This window comes from Stigmatopora nigra, chromosome 16, assembly GCF_051989575.1.
Source record: "Stigmatopora nigra isolate UIUO_SnigA chromosome 16, RoL_Snig_1.1, whole genome shotgun sequence".
NCBI classification, from domain to species: domain Eukaryota; kingdom Metazoa; phylum Chordata; class Actinopteri; order Syngnathiformes; family Syngnathidae; genus Stigmatopora; species Stigmatopora nigra.
The window spans coordinates 8795382-8817866 of record NC_135523.1 but is presented as its reverse complement, the minus strand read 5'-3'; the positions used below and the strand labels follow the sequence as shown (position 1 = coordinate 8817866).

Below are 22485 nucleotides of genomic sequence, written 5' to 3'. Positions count from 1 at the left end.
ATACCTTCCGCTGATGGATGAGTTAAGCAAAGGGAGAAGCGTGAGGAAAGAGGGGGGATGACAGAAATTGTTCCTGACAATACGAACTTATCACGTGAATCTATCTGCATGTGTGTGTGTGTGTGTGTGTTAGTGTGTGAGAGAGGGTCCTTGTGTGTCAGCCGCCTTCGATGTCCATCTGCGAACTGTATCTTCGCCGTCACAGATTAGCGGCTGCTTGGACCAAGCCTGCGCATTGCCTGGTTACCGTGGCTCCGGCCCCACACAGGGCCCCTCCCATCACCTGATTGTTTGTCTTAATGCTGTGTGACACAGCCCATTGTTTTGTCCATCTGTGGTTAAGAGTCAATGGACAGAGGGTGCATGAGGGAATCAGGGGTAGAAAAGAATGGAGGTGAAGATTGATGAAAGAAAGAAGTGCAGGGGCTGAAAAAGTAGGGTCGTGGAGGGAAAAAAAAAGATAAAACCAAATAAAACGAAGCAGATTCTAGTTGAGAGAAGCCTAAAATAAGTATTCTTTTTCAAAGGTTGACTTCATATTCAACACTTCCCGTTCCAGAGGTTCCTTGGTCCGTATGGACTTTTTTTTGTGACATCACAAACATGAGGCATCCTCTCCAAAAGGCTTAAGTCATATTTAGTATGCGTCCTCAGAGCACTACGGCTTTGTATTGTAAATAAGGCTAATGCGGCATTGGGCAGGTATGCTAATTCAGATAATCAGTGCAATTTTTGCAAATTATAACTGTCAGTGTAGCGGGGCACAGAATCCTTGGCGGAAAACATGAGGGAACAATTTAGCACGGGTAATACCCCTCTACCAAAGAGCTGCCTCGACTCAAAGAAAAACAATCGGGCCGAGCTTTGACCGCCCCACCACCCCCCGCCACACCATTTCAAAAATAGTTTATGGGGAACCAGACTCATTTCTTCAGTCAGGCTCTCTACAGTATGTGCACACACAAACCGCACAGTAATTATCATTTGCTTGCATGGAATAATTCAAAAAATGACCACACTGCCTTAGAGAGCTTGGTTTGGGGGAATTTGGAGGTAAATTACTGCTTGCCCTAAATATATTAATGATACATGCATTTTGCAGTAGACGGTGGCTTATTCTGTTTTGGCTAATTCATCATTTAATTTGGTTACCTTTAACATAGGGCAGAAGGTACCGGCATTTTTTGTCAACCCATTGTGTAAAACTCTTAAGAAAAATGGTATACAACAAGCGAAATAAAAGTATTAAAAAAGATAACATGTGCTTACAATTATTTTATGACCATTTATGGGATGCTTTTCATTGTTTTGATGTAGAGGTGATTCAGAAAAAAATATATAATGGTTTTATTGTGGATTTCATTCGTAGTGGCGTTTATTCCGAGATGTGTATTGTTGATATAGCAAACACAAGAAAACTATTGTTGAACTAATTTGACTTTTGTATTGTCAGACTGCACTAATGTGTGTGGCCAAAGTATAAAAGAATCATGCTGTAAAGGTTGGTAATTTAATGAAATGGCAACTAGTTGAAATGTGGCCTTCAATGCCAACAATAGCGAATGTACGTGCATCTCTCTTTATGTGAACAAGCATGCATGCATTGCATCCTTTCTCTCGCTTCTTGGACCATCCGTGAATGTTTGTGTGATGGCCGCAAATTACGGAGAAGAAACCTGGAAATAGACTTCAGTCTCTGAAGAGGGACCCTCAGGAAAATAAAAGACAACCACTGGAATGGCAAAACTATCCCCAGCAAAGAAAAAAAACAAGGATAAAGGAGTCAAAGTAAGGGAGACAAAGCAAAAATACCTCAAATACATCTTGATGTCATCACACATGATTTAGTATTTTTTATGCCGAAAATCAAGTGATCACACACTGTTGTTTGCAAATGTGCACACATCTTGAGAATTAATCATGGAACAAACTTCCCATGCAAGACTGCCACATCTCCATCCATTTACAAGCACATCGAGGGATAATAAGTGTCCATTAGGCTCATTTTAGCCTACAGCCGCCGGGAAAGTGGTTAACGCAGTGAGAACGATTTTCAACCAAAGATGTCCTAGAGCTTTATCATTGAAGAGAAAACATGCAGTACAATCGCATATTGGATATACACAAATGTAATAGTAAATGTAAAGTAGTTTTGGTCTACAAGTTGGAAGACGTTTTCTGTTTAAAAGGACTCAGACAAAGGAGTTTCTTTCCCTCCCTGTTTAATGCATGTAGTGTGGTGATGGTGGGGGCTTGTAGGCGGAGATGCTGGCGGTGGGGGGTTGGGGGGCTATGGATGACAGGCCTGGTTCTCAAAAGTAATTACCTCCAAGAGATCCCATCTACCATCCTTTTTTTATGGAGGACAGGGGGAAGAAAAGAAGAAACAAGTATGCAAGGGAAATAAAAGTGTGCCCTTGTGTTTCTGCTTGATCTGACTTATGAGAAGCTTTACACATGATGGTCACAGGGTTTACTAATGGGGACGACACACTCACATGCATACACACACCACATTACATTATGGTGGAGACAAAGGTACAACTAGAGTAAGAAATGGCTCGAGCAAAATATCTCTTAATTTGAGATTTTCTCCACTATTTTGTTTAAAATGCCATCAAGCTGTCATATTCATTCACTTTTTCTGGATGGACTTGATTAAACAAATCCATTTTTGGAATGATTAAATCACGGAGCAGAGAAGCGCACACACAAAAAGATCTAATTCCTTTTAACAACTTTTGGACGACCCTCAAAGCAAAATGGCCTCCAAAGTCCTTCCACGCTGAAGGCCAATCCATTTAGGCTAATTCTTATGATGCAAACTGTCTTTTTAACCTCCTTTGAATCAACTCAATTATCTGTAACAGGTTTAATTGTGCACACAGAAGCGCAATTTATCACAGGAATCCGACACAGAAGACTTTTTGTTTGTGAGAGAAACTACTAAAGGGATCATGGGAGAGTGTAGTAACCAGTATAGAAATTTGACTAAGCGCCTTTGACAAACTATGAAGAAAATTAATAGGGACTAAATTGAGATTTTGCATTTTAAGGATATATATTTTATTTAAAAAAATTGGAAACTATGTTGACTTAAATTAACTGAGATTTGAGATTAAACTATCATTGTCTCGGGGAGAAGGAGTGCATTTTAGGGTCTCCTTCTGATTAATTTGTTTCAAATTGATATTTTTTATCATATTATATTCAAGTATTAATTTCTCCTTTTTATGTTATGTCTCAGAAACAGTTCATTAAATCATTCATTTTCTGAACCGCTTTATCCACACAAGGGGGGTGCTGGTGCCTATCCCAGCTGACTTTTGGGCAAGAGAAGGGAGACACCCTGAATCGGTGGCCAGCTAATCGCGGGGCATGAAGAGACAGATGACCATTCACGCTCACACTCATACCGAGGGGCAATCTAACCAGCATGTCTTTGGAATGTGGAAGGAAACCGGAGTAGCCGAGGACAACCCACAGAGGCCCGGTCAGAACATGCAAACTCCAGACAGGTGGACTGACTTGGATTTTAAACCAGGATCCCAGAACTGTAAGGACGACGCGTTAACAACTAAGCCATCCTCAGAATCGGTTTATTTAGAAATGACATTTTTTAGCACTGGATAATTTCTTATTTTAAAGTCCGGGTATAATATGTCCTCCAAATTTTTAAATGACCTTTCACCTTTCAAACTATGAAATAAAAACTATGCAATGAGGCAAAGTGACACGGTAACAAAATAAACCCAGGAGAAGTGTTGCTTGCGTACGCCTGTCAAAACACCTCCTCCCTTATGTTGCAGCTCCGCAGTGCTGTACCCTTAATTAGGCCATAAAATCAGCACCCAAATTGTTTAATGAAAGCCATTCACATGAACATAAAGTCTGGAGCATTAGGACCCTTATTCCCAAATGGGCCTGTAATTATCTGGCTCAGTGCCAGGTCCCGGGTTTAAGAGAAAGATACCGGTCAGCACTTAATCTTTTTCATACTGCTCTCTAATGAACCGAAAGTGCTCGAGTCAGGAGTTGTAGCCCCAGAAAAATAATAGCATGCACACACATACGAACAAATACTGGCTCTTTAAAAGGACCAATGGCTGGAAATGATTCCTATTCTGGAGTTGTTTTACCCAAAGGAGGTTGGGAAAAGTGTTCTTCCCCTAAAATCTCAATCCTTCATCTTATTAACCATCTCAGACATGCTATCAATTTTTTTGGCTTTACTTAAGAAGGGTTGCTTTGACCCAGTTCAAACACGAAGCTAACAGTACATGAAGACATTGTTTGTGAAACAAATACAATAATTTAACTTGAGCCATACAAATGGTTAACTGTTGTGGTTATGCAATAGCTGCTGTAGGCGAAAATTCCCTATTTGGATCATTGACTATCAAAGGATTGAACTCTGGTTGGCAAAAACTATATAGTATCTACTTTCTATCCTGATGCCCGAAAATATATACTGGCTAAAAAGGAGGGACGGAGGAGAAATAAGCAAAAAGTGATTTGGATGCTGCCAGCTTTCGTTTATAAATTTCTGTAGTTCCCCCATGGAAATTCCCAATGTGGAGTCAGCGTATAAAAAGGACAGCCACATTGACAAATATGCTCCATTTGGGAAGGAGATGTTTTAAATTAGGTGCAGCAATTATTCAGTGTTTTTTACAAATGTCTGTTGTCCACACAAAGGTTGTGATGTAGGTGGAAATTTGGAATCTAAGATTAAAAGATTTGATAAGAAAGTGGTGTTGAAGAGCAATGCATAAGCAGCAAATCTTGCAGGAATGTGATCTGTATGTAATTAAAACCAAAGTTACAGCAGTAATGAGTGTCAGGGTGGGGAGCGTATGGTCAAACAGGACACTGTGGGAAGCATATGTTCACAAACACACACACTCTTACGAGTGTCAGGTCAAGTATTATGCTAGAATGCTATTGAAAGTATGTTACTCTCAGCCCCCTGCCCCACCCGCTTATTCAGGTCAAGGAAAGCAAAAACAAGTAAAGCGCTCATTTTCTCCCCCTGCAGCATTAACAGAAGGATGACTAAATAATGGACCCTGACTCTTCTGGTTTAAATTACACCATGAGACCCCACTCTCCTCACCCAGCCCTCATTTTACACCCTCACCAGTCATCAAACTCCAACTCAAAGAAAAACGATTAATCTTTCTTTTCTTTTCTTTTTGTGTTCTCTCTGAATGTTTTACAGTTCTGTTACACTTATTAGCTGCTGGCAGGACGGAGACCCTTAAATGAAAGCCAAATTACTTTGGTCATGAGAAAGGAAATGAAAGCTCACTCCAGGGAGAGGCTGCATGGGTGTGTGATATATATATATATATATGTATGTATATGTGTGTGTATGTATGTAAATATATATATATATATATATATATATATATATATATATATATATATATATATATATATATATATATATATATATATATATATATATATATATATATATATATATATATATATATACTTACAATCAACCCCCAACAATATATATCTAAATATAAATATATAAATCTCTCTCTATATATATATATCTATATATGTATATATATATATATATATATATATATATATATATATATATATATATATATATATATATATATATATATATATATATATATATATATATATATATATATATATATATATATATATATATATATATATATATATATATATATATATATATATATATATATATATATATATATATACATATATAGATATATATATACATATATAGATATATATATATAGAGAGAGATTTATATATTTATATTTAGATATATATTGTTGGGGGTTGATTGTAAGTTTTTACAGGCTCTAAGATCCTCCCAAGGTGAAATTTCATGAGCTGCCTGCCTGGGATGTCCCTGTGCACGCAGCGTGTGTTTGTGGGAGATATAAGCACGGCAGCCTAATAGGAACAGTATGCTCATTTTGGAGAGATTAGGAGGGAAGGACGGCTCTGTATCGGGAGACGTGATGTGGATAAGAAGGCCAAAGGCGAGAGGGAGGGAAACAGATTTGACAGGGTGTAGAGGGAGTGGTGCGCGAAAGAAGAGATAGAGGGACTGCTAGGGACCAAAGTAAGTTGGGTGTAATTATAGCCAAGGGCAATCACAGTGGGAAAAAATATCATAGGTGGAAAAATAATGCAATAATTTTTTGCAGGTTCAGGCAGAGAAAGTCCACATGTATGTATATGACAACTAACATCCTTATTTGGTTAAATACCTTATTTTATATTTTTGGCGACGTAACGTCCGTGTGACAGCAAAAGTCAAACATTTATATTAATATTAAAATTGGTACATTACTTATTTTTTTTACCTCTCGTGAATCGTAAATTCTTTGGGATACGCTAACTTTTGGTGATGTAAGGTCAGTTTGAAAAATTTGATAGTGAAATATTTGTAGTTCTTTGACTCCTATTGATTAAACTTTTGTGAGAATTACTTGATAATGTAAATATAGGTGACAGTTTTAAATCAGAAGATTTTTAGCTAGTGTGGTGTCTTTAGATTTTTGCAATGTATAAAGTGGGCTGCAGCTCAAAAACAGCTGGCAAACACTGTTCACATGCTCTGTGTTTGTTTTTGGTCTCCAATTAAATAAAATACATTCACAAATGTGATTTATACCAAGTATGGCTTATGTTTTTTTTTCTCCTTACATTGTGCATTTTCTGGTTGGTGCAACAATAATATGATGTATGTCCTTAACACAAGGTTAAAAAAGAGGAACAGCACAGACCTTGGTTGGAGGGACATTCTTTGACGTGGAATAGCTCATGGAGGCTGAATCCATCTTCATCACCTCTCAGGCCATGCTGGTGCAGTTGGAGCTTCCTCAGGCCTTCATTCTGCAAATGCCTGGCAGAGCGGGCATGCTGCACCAGGTTTAGGCGAGCCTTGGTGGAGTAGTCGCACAGCGTGCAGTGATAAACGTAAGACTCAGGACTGTAGGCGCTGTCCAGCTTGTGCAAATGCTGTTATAGAGAAAGGAAAGCACAGAATATTTCTTTTAAAGTGTCTTCAATCATAAGATTGAAAATCGAGCCTGCATCATTTACCACTTAACTACCATTAAAACTTTTTGTTCAGCTCTGGTTCCAATGATCTAAAGCCCAGAAATCCCACATCCCTGGCTTCAAATAAGCCAGATACATAAATGGATAATATCCCAGCCACGTTGTCTATTTTTTCCAGCTTTATGTTAATTAGACTATTGCGTGTGAGCTCAAGCAACCCTAATAAAGAGGAAAAATGCTAAAAGCCACTTTTATTTTTGTCTTTAATTTCGCTTTTGATGAAAGCATTATGTATCGGTTCCAGGAATAATTTTATCTCTAATGAAATATCCTACTATGATAAAACGGAAAAGAAAAACAGCTGTGTTCATGCACACACTGGGTGTCATTAATTGGACAGGTCTGAGGTGATGTGCAGACTCAGCACATAGAAAAAAGTCAAAATAAGGGGCTGAGGGGGGGAAAGCTGTTTTCCTGTGAACATTCACATTGTCCAACCCCATTCATTGTTGCCAGCTGCAGGGGTTTCGCATTCAACGTGTGCTGTCAGTTAGTTGCGAGCCTGCATATCCACTTAATGGCACTGCAGCCATGCAAAGCCACCCCCTACATCTTGCCTTGCCCTCAGCGCCTGCATGTGCACAAGCTCACAAACATGCGCAGCACAGCAACCCGACTAACTCCAACCCCACACCCACCCCCTGGTCTATAGCGACCCACCTTGTCCTGCTCTCATACACCCGGTCAAGCCGACCATGTCGAGTGCGCCTCTGTTGTTGCTGCCGGGCTAATGAACAATGCACAAAAACAAAAGAGCAGCCCAGGCTTTTATCATCTGAACCTCTATGGTGGGAGGGGGGATAGTGTGCTTGCCAGGCAAAGTTTATCATTTCTTTCATAAAGAAAGGATGAGCGCGGTGTATTGCGTCCATTGTTCTTTCCTGCAACACCCAAACAATACTGCAGTAAACAGGTGGAGGCAATATTGTGGCTCAGGGTATATGTGGTGGAGGTGTGTGGCTTGTAACGCCCCCATCCCTTCTTCCATCTTTGACAAACAGGGATTAGCAACTTAGCTACAGCTGCAAACACATCCTTTCTTCATTCTTTTTCTTTCTTTTGTCAGAATTCTGACCAGGTTTTTCTCATGAGGCGGTGGGACGTCCCTGCGCAGTCAGAGGCCCTTTCAGAAGCCTTAAGTTTTAATTAAGTCCGAGTTGTCAGAGGAAAGCTCCCCTAGACCAGAGCTCAGGGCCATTAATTACTGCTATCTTTGTTTCTCTGTGAAAAGAGGCCTCCCTCGCACTCTTTCCCCCCTTTGCTCTCTTTTTTCTGCACTTCTTTTCTTTTTTGCCCTCCTGTGAAGGAGACATCTAAGCTGCAGTTATTCTACATACATGTGCCCTTGGATATAAACATGCATATATATAAATAGCACATTTTTATCGTTTGACGTCTTTACACTGAAACCGTTTCCTTGATACTTTTTTTTAACTGATGCCAATCATTAAGATCTGGCCTGTTATAATGGTCTCACATAATCACACCATATGCTAAACAGTGTACAAAAGGGCCCCTATATATCCTCCACATCTTTCATTCTATCATCAATCATTAGTACTTCAGTGTAAAAACAATGGCACCTTTCACCGTGCCTTCTTTTTGTACTTGATTCAATCGGAATTTGAACTCAGCTCCTTATTCAGTTCATAAATTGGAGCTGGCTACAATGAATACAAGTCCTTAGCGGTGAATAGAAAACTGGCACTCGAACAAGGCCTTGGTTTTGTCCAGTGACAACAATAGCAAAAGAAGACTGCATGTAAATGTGACAAAGCCTGGCTCTTTTTCTAAGCCTAAAAGCCTCCAGCCACTGATATCTCTACGAGGAAGAGTGAACTTCCACTGAAGTCATCCTAGACTGGTTTTCAAATGTTTCTCCTGGCAAATCCACTCAGGTAATTGAACTGGTTGGAAATTAAAACGCTCATTCAAATCAACAGCGGCCCCAAAATTGCTTGACACGGTTCATGATTTTGACTTATTTGCTTTTAAGGATATGAAGCTTCAGTCAGACAGAGTTGAATGATACACTTGGGGTTGAATCAGGCTGCCAGCTAGGTTTAGACCTAATATTAATTCTCTCACCATCAGCACATTCCAGAGGGTTTGTTTAAGACCTAAACTAGAGGGCTGTCTGTCGGTCGCTCTGGCACTCGACCGGCGCGCTGGAGATCGCAGGCCAAAATATCCATGATTTATGAATGTTTAAAGGAGCACTTTGACTTCTGCCAGGCGTGGGCTGTGTAATGCATATGCACAAACACAATGTTCCAGCTCCTGGGTTTGTGCTTGTGTATGTGATTTAAATGTGGATATAATTGAAATGAACCTGCTCTCAGGAGACATTAGTAGATTTTTTTTCAATAAATAGGAACTTAGCATTTTTTGTTATTGTATGATAGAAGGGATAATTCACTGTACATGTCCCAGAAAATGTGTTAACCTAGCAATCTGATGCTATTAATGTCAAAATATTACCCATCTTTATAGGTTTGGTGTTTGTTTTTTTTGTAAGGCAAGACTGGCCATAACAATGTTGTTAAACAAAATTCCACAAAATAAAAAATAAATGTCCTGTAGCATTTGTTTATTATGCAATTTTCTACCAAATTCTCAAGAGAGCCCTTTGAATTAACACGTATAAGCATTAATGCCATGTTATTGTCTCTGTGTGTCCACATAATTACAAAAACACTCACAAATCCTTGTGGCTTATGGCACCTCATCACAGTGCCTGGTGGTGGTTAATTGTTGCAAATTAGTGTTTGGCAAACAACCAAATAAGCTAACATTCCCAGTGGGCCAATCAAGCTCATAATCAGTCCCCTTGTCATGAGTAGACCATAATGTAATATGTACACCTTTTTTTGGATGTTGGTGGATGTGCACGCTTAGATTCCCCAATTCCCTCACATGGAATGAAAATTGCCACACGGGGGACTTACTGTTTATTTGTCAAAAACACAACGTTGTCACTCTTGTCCATAAAACACACACACACAAACTGGAAGAGGGCGGAGGAGAGTTAATTTGACAGGTGTGGGAAGCTCCCTTGTGGAGCTTTTGCTTGTGTGTGTGCACGTGTGAGGAAAGGCTGACAGAGGACTACATTCATTATTCTGAATGAGATGTTTACAAAACACCTTTCTGGGACACACAAGTGCACACACCTCAGTGCTCACACGCTTGGTTTGCGCGGAAGGGGAAGCGGACGTGCTGCATCATATTCATTTGTTCTATCTGTGGTGGCAAAGCTGTCTCATTAACTGAATTCTTAATAAGGCACGGCATCTCTGAAAAAAAATACTTCTTTTATCCTTCGCCTTGCGTCTGTGTGCGTGTATGTTTATGCATCAGTCATTTCCAGAAGACTTTTTAGTTTCATTTTACCTATGTTTTTCTCTACCTGTATAATTTCCATGGTGGGACTCCCTTTTTAGTCTATGCCTCTGATTGTGAGTGTAAACTTGTAACAAGAAAAATATTTCAAAAGCGGTAGGCTCACAAAATTCCTTCCATAAACCATATGACAAATGAGGATATGTAGCAAAAACATCACTCTTTCCTGTCATTAAGTGGAAAAGCAGACCACTAATGAACACATTCTGCCACTGTAGCTATGTCTTAATAACCACTATGTGAGTGTCAAACCAAGTGCATACATGCTTTCATATTTTAAGAACCATCAAGTGTGTCCATTGATGGGACAGGGGAGGCACATATGCAAATGTGTCTCATCAGGCTGCGACAAGAAAAAAAACTCTTATTTCGTCTTTTGATTTAGTGGCTAAACTTGTGGAGCGTCACCAGCTTCCGGCGTTATCCCTTGGGCCCCCTGGAGCCATCTGAGACAAAAACAGCCCCACTTGGCCCAGCAAACAACAAAAGCGTGTTTTGTTCCTTGAAAGTATTTTAAACACATACCAGCACTACCTGGAAGGCTGCCAAGTGTAGAATTCCAACATGCGCTACAATCTCCCAAACGCGTTTCTGCCTACCACCGTTCAGCCCGCGGGACAAAAGCAAGTGAATAGTGAGCTCACTGCTGATGAATCTGAGGGGCTAAAAAAAGAAACTGAAGGCTCAGGTACAAGGCACCTTCTGCCGTTAGCGAGACTAGCAGATGTAAAGGGCATAAAAAGGCACATTTTAAGTCAGATACAAGAACATTTTTAGGTAAAAAGTTTTCATTCTCGACTTTATGACAAGGTGGCTCATGGGATATTCTGTACACTGACATGCATAATTAATGCAGAATAAGTGAGGAACCAATGAGTTTTATAAGGCCACATTATTAATTACCATCTCACACTGCCTGGAAACTACAAATATTCCATTGATTTTGACTAAAAGACAACAGACATCAGCACACTGGAGACAATACCCACATGTATTCATCTTTTTGACAAAATGGCCACAACCTTGGCTTATGAACATCTTTTTAGAGCTGCCAATCATTGTAACTTAACACTTGCTCAGCTGGGTAGGGTGCAGCTGCCTGCGAGCCTGAACAGGATAAGCATGAATCCATAGCATTGGAGTCATTTTAGAAAAGTAATCAATAAATCCAAATGTGTTCAATTGAATGATTTTGCATTGGGCTAGTTTTATGTAGGAATAGTTAGGTAGCTAATTTGCAGGGGAAACTCTCAAGCAGTCAACCAACAAAAAAGCCCATACACGTACAATATCAAAACCATTACTTTGTTACTGACATCTATGTTTGACATAACAATAAATTATGGAAGCTAACCGATTTTATATATTATATTATATAAAAATATATATAATATATATATATACATATATATATATATATATATATATATATATATATATATATATATATATATATATATATATATATATATATATATATATATATATATATATATATATATATATATATATATATATGTGTGTGTGTGTGTGTATATATATATATATATATATATATATATATATATATATATATATATATATATATATATATATATATATATATATATATATATATATATATATAATTTCTTGCTGATCTTCATAAGATTCCAGTACATAAAGTCTAAGAAAAATATTTCTTCAAGCTAAATTACTTCTCCTGTGTCTCAGTCCTGGCTGATGACCGCCCCATGTAATCACAGCTCTGAGGCTGTCCACGAGGTGCATGGAGGCCCGTGGGCGAGCTTAGTTTAGGTCACCCAGTAATAATAAGCATCCATTGCATAAAGGCTGCCAAGGCAAATAAATGAATTATCACACTGAGTCTTTCATATAAAGCATACTGCAATCCGTCTGCTCGTATGCATTCTCCCTCCCTCGTTCTCTCCATTCTGCCTTTACTCCTTGCTACTTGTCAGCAGACACAATGAGGACAAAAAGGCGATAAAGCTTTGGGAAAAAAAATAATATAACTCCCCAGGCCTACCGACCGGATTTCCTTTTCTCTAACTTCCACACACATGCATACATTTTACACTGCTGCAGTAGTGATGTAAGTAAATCTGACATATGGGCCAAAGGTCAATCTGAAGTTCACAGCTTCCTGACCTTCTTGCCCCCCTTTCTTGGAAAAAAAACACTTCAGTCTCCCGAGCTCTCATTTTTTTTCCTCTCCCTTTTACACAAGCATATCCCCTCCTCCTACACCCACACACGCACACACTTACACCCACTACCCTCACAAAAGGAGGAGACAAACAGCCTTGCTGAGGATTTACATGATCCATTTCTTCTGGTTTTAGTCAATGAAGCCTAGTCACACATATTTTACATTGTACTGAGCCAGCATTTGGGAATAACAGACTCAAAGAAACACAGACCCCAGAAGAGGGCTTACTTACATAAGTTCATATGTGGCTGTGTGTTAGGTGTCTTAAAAGCCAGTCCTCTTTCACCCCCATCCAAATGGATGTGTATTTACATTAGCTTTAGATTTAGACAGCAAGGCTCAGCCACTTATTCCTTATTAGCTATCCTGACCTTAACCCATTAAGGTCTCAAAGATCTCAATTGTCTCCATTGTTGCGAGGTGACTCTGACCAGACCGCACCATATCCCTACACTGTTTTTTTTTTGACATTTTACTCCTCCTACAATAGAACAGAGACCATGAAGATCAAAATGTTTGAAATGCTAAATGCTCAGGGAATTGTATTTTTTTTTCTGAATTCTATGGAAGAGGGAGATATTTTACACTAATATACTCACATGCTCTTGAGTAGGGTCCATCATTTTTCAGTTTTACTTTAATGCAAAGATGCTATGGGAGAAAATCAAGGAAGGGCCCAATTGATTGCAAGGATTTTTGTGAATTGTTAAGAAAAACAAAATAAAAGGAATGGAAATCTGGGGCTTTGGCTAATTGCTTGGTACCATCAGAGGTTTTTACTACACGGATGTTATATTTATCTAAAACTGAAAAAGATGGAAAAATATTTTGACGCCGAGAGGGGCTGCATTTTTTTTTTTAATTCACGTTTGGTTGTCTTTGTGCTCTTCATGAATTCTGGTTTAAAATAATAAATCCCTATACACATGGCAAAGCAAACTAATTGATAAATTTGTAAAAAGCAAAGTGAGAAACTATAAGAGTTGAAAACAAAAGGACATAAGAATGAAGAGGAGAAAATCTTACGGAAGAATCTAGACAAGCATAGTCCGGCTCAAATCACTAATTACACATTCCTACGCCTGTGAAGGGAGTATTGTTTTCCAGTTAGCTCCTACCCTGTCAGATGGTTTCACTTAGCAAAAAACAAAAGGTACAGGGAAAAAAAACTCATCTAATACCGAGAGTCCTGCTAATGAAAGAAATGTGAGAAATTATCCTTCAGTTGGATCCACGTGAGAAATTTGGTGGTGATTACAGAACAAAGGAAATTCATTTTAAAACTGTCAGTAAATCTCAGACTGTATGTCTCTTTTCTTAAAGAAGTGCAGTAATTAAATGAGGCACTTGTCATGCACCCACAGGGTGCACATGACATGTTAGAAACATATCCCTCTATGTTTCATAAAAGCTATGGTTTGGCTTGCTTTACAGGTGATAGGGGACAAGGCACAATTGATCATTCCCGTCTGTTTTAGAGGGTCCAACCATTAGCCTCCATACTTTATACAGAAATAGAGACTGTTTGTCTCCAAGTGCATATAGATAACGTATGGAACTGGCATGTGACTTAAACTCAATCAAGCGTAGTTTCAACAAAATGGTTTGTTCTTTCTACCACAAGAAACCAAGCATATGCTTTCCTAACAAATGCAGAGGTGGGCACTGTGGTAGTGGAGCGAGTAAAATAATAGCAGCGGCACCATAAGGTAGAGTTGCCTGGCTGGTGGTGTTTGCCCAGACTCTGGCAGGGTAAAGGAAGGATATTGTTTTCCCTTGAAAAAAAACTCAGCCGTAGTGCACATACCAGCGTCCACTCAACATACCAATGAACTCTTTGAAGATTACTCAAATGTTTGCCTTTGTTCCCCACCAACCCCCAACCGCCCAGTCTGTTAGTGCTAACCTAGACTCTTGCTTGACTGAGGAGGAATATTTAAAAAAAAAAAGGGACTGCATCAAATGGCCACTACAGGGGATGCACTGGCATTAAAAAGGAAACTGTCAGGAAATCAAGCAATAGTGAAGCACAAAGTTTGTGCAATCGAACTTACTCCACAGAAATGGAAGACATGTTGCAGTGATAATTTGGGCATATTGTGGGGCAACCATCGTGGTTAATCGCTAATCGGTCGGACCGATTATCGGGTTGATATTTGGGCATTTGACGGCATTTGACGGTATTGTCCTTTTTCTTTTAATCCGAGCAGCCCATATGAAGATATCATTTTAAAACTGGGTTATTTTGGCTCAGATGCGGCTGCAGTTTTCTCCTGCCAGCTCTCTCCACTTTAACATAAGCAACTAGCTGATCGTTAAGTTGAGGGCTTTATGTTGTTGCGACTGCTATACACCAAAGTCGCCAAACGCTTATTTCCTGCTAAAATTCCTGTGAGAACAAAAATAGAGAACCATCATTTTTTCAATTTCATTTAAAACAATCCAACATTCAAGAAAAAAAATATTATTTTACAAGTGAGTTATCCAGTGGGTTAGTTTAAATTAATGTGCAGAAAACTCCCACATCATCCGAAGCACATTAATCCCAAACAAGTAAGTGGGCTTTCTATCAGGTCTATTTCAAAGCATTAGGGATTACCCCGCAGAACCTAAGCAGCTTGAACTCAGAGGAGGTCAGGAGCATTGTGCTGATGGTCGGAAGATAGGGGGCCACTGGGTAAAGGTGGGTGGACAGCAGGCCGGTTCTTCTTGCCCCTCCTTCGCTGGCCCACCAACACCATTCCTCTAGCCTTCTAGCTCTCTTTTGAGTCCTATCTCTCTTTTCTACCATATAATCGAATATCTCCCACTACTTATCTATTCACTGAGCACCTAATGGTTAAAAATCAATTAGAGGTGGAATTCTGAAATGCCTAATACTGGACCACATGCTGATAATGACAGAGAGCGAGAGAGAGACTTGGGACCCGACCAAGGGAGGCACAATTACCTCCAAATCAATTGATTATTGATCTAGTAGTTGTGTTGTATAGTATTTCAGCTCAACTTTGTCTTCATCAATATCTTATGATTTCAAGAGGAGAGAAAAATATGGAGGGGTAAGGATCTGAACACTAATATAAAGAAATTATACAACAAACCTAAATGTCTCTAATTGTTCATTCCATCGAAGTATTATTCTTCACAAAGCTTACCTTCTTCAGAAAATTATAACTTGCCTGAGGAAGGGCAGGCGCTTTACTAACAAAGAGATGCAACTGCATGACTGACTTACCAATCAATATATATGGTTCATATTGGTACAGTAATGTAACACAATTTTAGTTAAACAGAGGAGTTAAGGGACCCCTTCCTCTGGAGTTCTAAACAGATAGATACCTAAAGAGCTCTAGTATTGAGAAAAACACAGTTTTTCTATTTTGATCCATCATTTACTGTGGCGCCACAGTAACTGGCGGGATAGAACGACGTTGACTTCTCACAATTCAGAGATTTATAATCCAGGGCTCAAGTCTTCCTGTGTGGAGTTTGCCCGTTCTCCTCATGGCTTTAAGAGTTTCCTCCATGCGTCAAATCCCAGAAACATGCAATGCAGTTTAAATGAAGAATCCAAATTCTCCATAGGTATGGGTATATGTATAAATTGTTTTGTTGCCTTGTTGCGCCATGAGATAGGCTGGCAACCATTCACGGACTACTGCACTTGTGAGGTTAAGCGTTAACAAAGATGTTGATCAACGATGGCTATTGCTAGACTAACCAATCAGTGGTAGAAAAAAATGTGAACTAGGATGTGCCCTTGCAAACTGAGGTGAAATTAAATTGTGGAAAAGTGGTTATCTATAATCCTTGTAAAGCGTGATTTATGGGTGTGTTAATGTGTGTGTGTGTGTATGTTAAGATTATCTCGCTACGTTTGTCCAAACCGTGCAACGTAGAAAGTTTAATTTTTTCATGGTGGCCAGGAATGCCTATCATATCCTAATAGACCATTGAATTTCTTCACCTTCTCTGTGTAAACTCAATCTTTTATTTGTTAAACAACCATTTTTCAAAGAATTGTTTTAATAGCGCAACAATTTAGTTCTAAACAAGCACGGGGGACCGGCGAAGAAAGACCCCCGGCTTGTTAACACTAAACTTGACTTGCAATCCCACATTTCAAAAAAGGCTACATATAACATACACATACTGTATAAACTCATGCGTACTAAAGATCTGCTAACCATCTGGTTCAAGTCTGGGATGGAGAAACACTTATTAATATTGAAGAGGATTATTGAAGGATAAAAGCTGTCTACTCAAGCTCTCAAAGCCAGAGTGTACACATGCACACAAACCCACAGACACACACAAGCACCTGCATTTACGCTTTAATTAGCCCAAAACCCTCCCCCACTTCACCAAACCTCTCATAGATATCCATTGTAATGGTGGCAGGTGAAAGGCAAGACAGTTTGAACCATTTATAAGATATGGGATGAGGACGTTAAAATGAGAGGACAAAAAGTGAGACCAGTTGAGTGACAGGGCTGCAGGGTGCAGTGATCAAGTTTAAGTGTGAAGACTTCATAATGGAGATATAGGTTGAGCTAAAGAGTTAACAGTGGATATAAGTACACTTCAATGAATATATGCAATACAATGCTCTTGTATGAGTATAGGCAAGAGACTGAGCCATAAATGGTGTCATGCAATTTAAATTGATCTCTCTCTTTACTATTCCTGACACAATTGGTCTTATGCTAATTTACAGGACTCAATCTCCTGTCTATTTCCTCATCACACTGGTCTATATGACAGTCTGATCATTTGGGCTGCATATATTTAGTGATATTTGATTTTAAAGTGATTCTAAAAAGAGTCGACCCTTTCTGATAGCCAAGGCACAGCAATTGGCTTAATACCAGGAATGCATAAACTAAGCTATCTGGATTCTAAAGAGATTGCCTACATACAATATGTATGCAAGAAGGCAATAAAAAAATTAGCTCCAAATAATTAATTGCTTTGTTTAATTGGCACCTGTTGCTAGTGAAGAAGATTCTTGGTTATGACAAGGTTATGTTTGCTCCTTCTCAAAGTGAAATGTAATTGTCTATGTGAGTAAAGGAAAATGTTCCAGTTTGATGTCAACATTAGTTTTTCACCTCTGTTAAAATTCATGGTAAGGTCCACTTTTAAAGTGAATGTAAAAGGATGAGTTCAAACCACATTGAAGAAAGAAATACGCTCAGGGAAATAATGAAAAGAAATACAAAAATGCACAGTGGTTTTGGGATGTCCATTTGTGCTAGAATAATGATGGAAAACTGGACAGAGGCAGGCAGACAGTGGGACGGATTGGGGAGGGGTGTATTGGCGACTGAGGACAGTTAAAGATTTATTCAAAGAGCCATCTGAGAAACAGGTGCTATGGCCTATGAGACAATGTCTCTGTTTTTGTATGTGTGTATACTTGTCTGTATGCATGTGTGCGTGTGTGTGCACGCATGTGTGTGTGTGTGGTCCCTCAACATGCAACATTGACCATGAACATTCTCAACTCCTAATGACCCAAGGGCAGCTCCCTGATCACAACCTCAAAGCCCAGTGGGCGCACACACACATTGGCTACAAACTGACCCCCCTACTTAGCCCTGCAACACTTGTGAATGGCACTGACAGATTTACTCCCGTCTCCTATGCGTATTAAAGACTGCTGTTTGTTATTACAAATCATAAACGAACCCATACATCATCATATTCAATGCTAAGCTAAACATGATCTCCGGCCAGCGACAGACATGCTATGCAGTGCTATGCAATGACCGTGTGTAATGTTCAGCTAAACCACACACGCTACTGACACAACATGTGCATAAAGACTTGGACTCAACAGCTGTTTTAATAGTGAATTTAGGTAATACTATATGTAACATTCAATATCTACCACAACTTTGTAAGAATTTTAAAATGGACATTATTTTATATTTAACCAAATTACTTCTTTAACTATAGGGAATTGATTATATATTGTGAAAATATTCAATATAGTTAATAGGCTGAATGTTTTGATTGAGTTACCTTTTAATGATTATACATTTTCTTTTAAGATTATGTCAGATTTGGTTTAAAATTAAACTACTACAAGCCGAATCAAACAACAAGTAATTCCATAGGATCATTCATTCATTTAATGTCTGTACTGCTTATCCTCACAAGGGCCGTGGGGGAACTGGAGCCTATCCCAGCCAACTGTGGGCAGTACGTGAGGGACACCCTGAATTGGTTGCCACCTAATTGCAGAGAAAAATGAGACAAACAACCATTTATGCTTACACTCACACCTAGGGACAATTTAGATTTAGACAATTTATCTGCATCCATATAATCAAACTAAATAATTCACATTAATGGTTCACTATATCCAGTCCGGACTAAAGCATTTCCTTGCTTCAGCATCATCAAAGCGACCCTTTTTGTTTAGTTTTGTGTTTTTTTTAAAGAAGGCTTACGACTTTTGATACTTGGCATTGAAAAACGTTTATTTCATGTCTATCTGCTGAAAATGTCATTTGTCTTTCTCTTTTATAGCAGGGAAAAAACACATTCAAATTAAACTTATAAGTTCTCAATCTGTTATACAAGGCAGTCATTAAATTCCCTGAATATGCTTTTTGTTTTGTGTCTTCAAATGGTTTCCCATGCCATAAAGATTTTCCGTGTTTCCAAAAAAACAGATGGTAAAGTCATCAACACTCAGATCTTTTATTCAACGTCCAAGCTACCTCCATTCCCATGTGCCTTTCACCTCTGCCAATACATGAAAGTGTTTTTTCTTCTCAAATAAAAGAATTTATTTTTTTTCCTACACTCCAGTTCTACCACTCCTTTCCCTTCTCTCCCACTTGTTTGACTTTAATAGATCATGTACCACATGGCAACGGGTAAAATATTAGGACCACTGCCAGAGGCATTAAAAGCCTCATCTGTGGAGCACATTTCTTGAGGTCTGTAGGTCGGTGAGTGGGTAGATGTGGTATTGCTGTGCATAGGGTGCACAGAGCGGGCATTGGGCTGGCCCTCACTTGCCTTGGCTAAAAGCCCTTGCTTTGGTGGAATATATCTTGGGGTGAAAAAAAGGACTGAAATAGGAATTCCATAGTTTTTATGTCACAAATAAACAATGTAAATCATAACTAGATAACATCATCAAAGGCCACCTCATTGTGTAGAGGTTCACTGGCCTAACTTCGGTGCGAGAAGCTGCTTATAATTTCAGCGCAGTCTTTCTCGCCAAATCTCCCTCATGCAAAGATCTCAACGAGCAATCGGCGGAAAGTTGAATTTTTTCGCGTTTTCTTTTTTTAGCGTTAGTCAATGGAGAATTATGAGAGACACGATGGGTCCAAAGAAAACCGTTGCAATGAATGGTAGTGCGAAGAAAAAGCCTATTGTGACAATCAATATTAAGCATGAAATAATCGAAAAACATGTACGCGTGACTGAGTTGGCTCGCCAATACCTAAAGAGGAGTAAGTTCACCTCGAAAGCCACGATGGAATACATTCCATTGTATTTCCATTGCAATATCCTTTTTTGGGTGTTTTTTCAGAGGGTGGGAATGAATTTATAGTTAATTTCTATTCTATGGGAAACGTTGATATGAGATATGAGTAAGCTTGTATCTAAAGGTATTACTGTATAGTGTTTGAAATTAATTCTTGGTATTTCAAAATCATATATGTTTGCATGGATGTCTTTCCGATACCTTAAACATTTAAAGAAGCAGCACTATGTGATTTTTGACAGAAAACTAACATATACGCCTTTGTGTAGTGTGCACCAAAACAGTCTTGAATCATCTCCTTATTATTTACAACTAAACAGATAGATTTAAGAATATATGCTGAAAAGGGCAAAAAGAAAGACTATGATTTGATAAGAGCATTTTTACCTTGTAAAGTCGGATGGCAGCCTCATGCCTCTGGTTGGTCGTGTGTAGCCTCAATTTATCCACGCTGTTGCTGTAGTAGTCACAAGCATTGCACTTGAGGTGCACAGGGTTGCCAATGGCCACACACTTTAATCTCCACTGGTTGGCCTTGCCTCCCTCCTTGATGTGGGCCACCAGCTGGTGTTTCTGCATGTGCTTGTCCGTCTTGCAATGCAGCTGAAAGTTGGCCTTGAGCTGCGTGTTGTAGCTGCACAGCTTGCACTGGTAGACGTCGCCGACCACACAGCGCCACTCCTCCTCGGGCAGCGAGCGCTCTGTGTTAACGTGGGCATTAAGAGCCTCCAGGCTGTCTGTGGAGTAGCAGTTGCACACGGCACACTGGTAGAGGCGCAGCGAGGGGTCACTAATAGGCGGCGACAGGGAGGAGACGGAAGGGTCTACTGAGGACATGCCCCCCATTCCACCTGAGGACACCAGCGAGAGGTCGTCAGCCATCAGCTGACCACTGGCGAGACGCAATTCCGATGATAGGTCACTGTTGACTACAAAGAAAGGAAATGGGTAGGTGATATTAAAAACAAGATTCAATTGAATTAGGCAGATTAGTCTATAACAACAAAATGTACAAGGGAATTATTATGGAGGAAGAATCGAGAAAAACAAAGGGACACAGAATTGACTCCTCTATTCAGGCCTCTTTTAGGGTTTGATAAAATGAAGCTTCACAGACAACGAGGGCTCCTTACAAAGTCTCATCTATAAAAAAGACCTAATAGGATTGAATCAGGATCAATTACAATCATCCTTTTCAGCTTGCTAACTCGCTCATCAGGTAGCTTTAATTACTTGTCTCAGCAGAGCAAGGACGCTTTTACACCGCTGGGTCTCTATCATCTACAGACACACACACACACACACACGCACACACACACAAAGATCTGAGAAGAATGAGGATTTTCTCATTTGATTGCTCACCAAGACCTAGGCAGGAATTTAAAGTTTGCATTACTCCATTATTATATCATAGACATTTGTCAGCTAGACAGGTTTTAGGGAAAGTGCTTATTTGTTTGGTGTATGGCATGTAATGATGCTTATTCATATATACCGTCTTTAATATTTGAACATAAAACAATCATACTATCGCCTTCGAAGCCTTTGTAAAGCTTCTGTCACTATAGGAAGCAGGGTGTTATCAGTATAAATCACTGTGAGTACATCTTCTGGCTGGGCTGTGACATCAACACTGGCAGAGGGAGTGTGTGTAACACTGCAGGGTCATTGTTAAATCTCCCACACTCCTACGTGAATCCACTTCCTACTGTGTGCCATGTGTTTGTGTGCCTGTGTGTGTTGAGTTTTTCCTGGGATGTGGCGATATGACATAGTGAGTATGTTGGTGAGGATTATGCTGATTTAAGAAAATAACAAATGAAAGATTTAAAAAAAATTCTCATGTGCCATCCCACGATTATGTTTTTAATCAGTGGGAGGTCAAAGAAAGAAGACTCACAAAGTGACGATACATGAGAAAAAAAGGGGGGGTTGGAAAAAGAGCTAGAGTTGATCGGCTAAGGGCACACGGTGAAAATGTATGGTGAGTGGTCCGGATAAAAATGTCAAGGAATAAAATACAGAAATCATAATAGAAATATCGGAAATCTTCAAGTGACTGGCTAGATGAACAAGTAATAAACTTGAGACTCTGATTAGTTATTTTTCACAGTATTTTAAACAATGTTGCTATTTTTGTGGAGTAATGCCTTGTAGTTAGCTGTTTAACATTTTCACGAGATATGTTAACGTGATCAAAGCTTAATTGATCAATAAACGTAGAGTAAA

At 39.2% G+C, this 22485-nt stretch overlaps 1 protein-coding gene across 1 annotated transcript in view; it reads right to left on the bottom strand.

Annotated features, from left to right (window-relative positions):
* zfhx4 (zinc finger homeobox 4) overlaps positions 1-22485 on the bottom strand; it is a 71741-nt gene that overhangs the window by 29612 nt on the left and 19644 nt on the right. The window contains exons 5-6 of the mRNA XM_077735608.1: positions 20644-21185; positions 6793-7027 (exon numbers count right to left, since the gene is read on the bottom strand). Coding sequence (XP_077591734.1) covers positions 6793-7027; positions 20644-21185 — 777 coding nt within the window. The remainder of the gene's footprint in view (positions 1-6792; positions 7028-20643; positions 21186-22485) is intronic.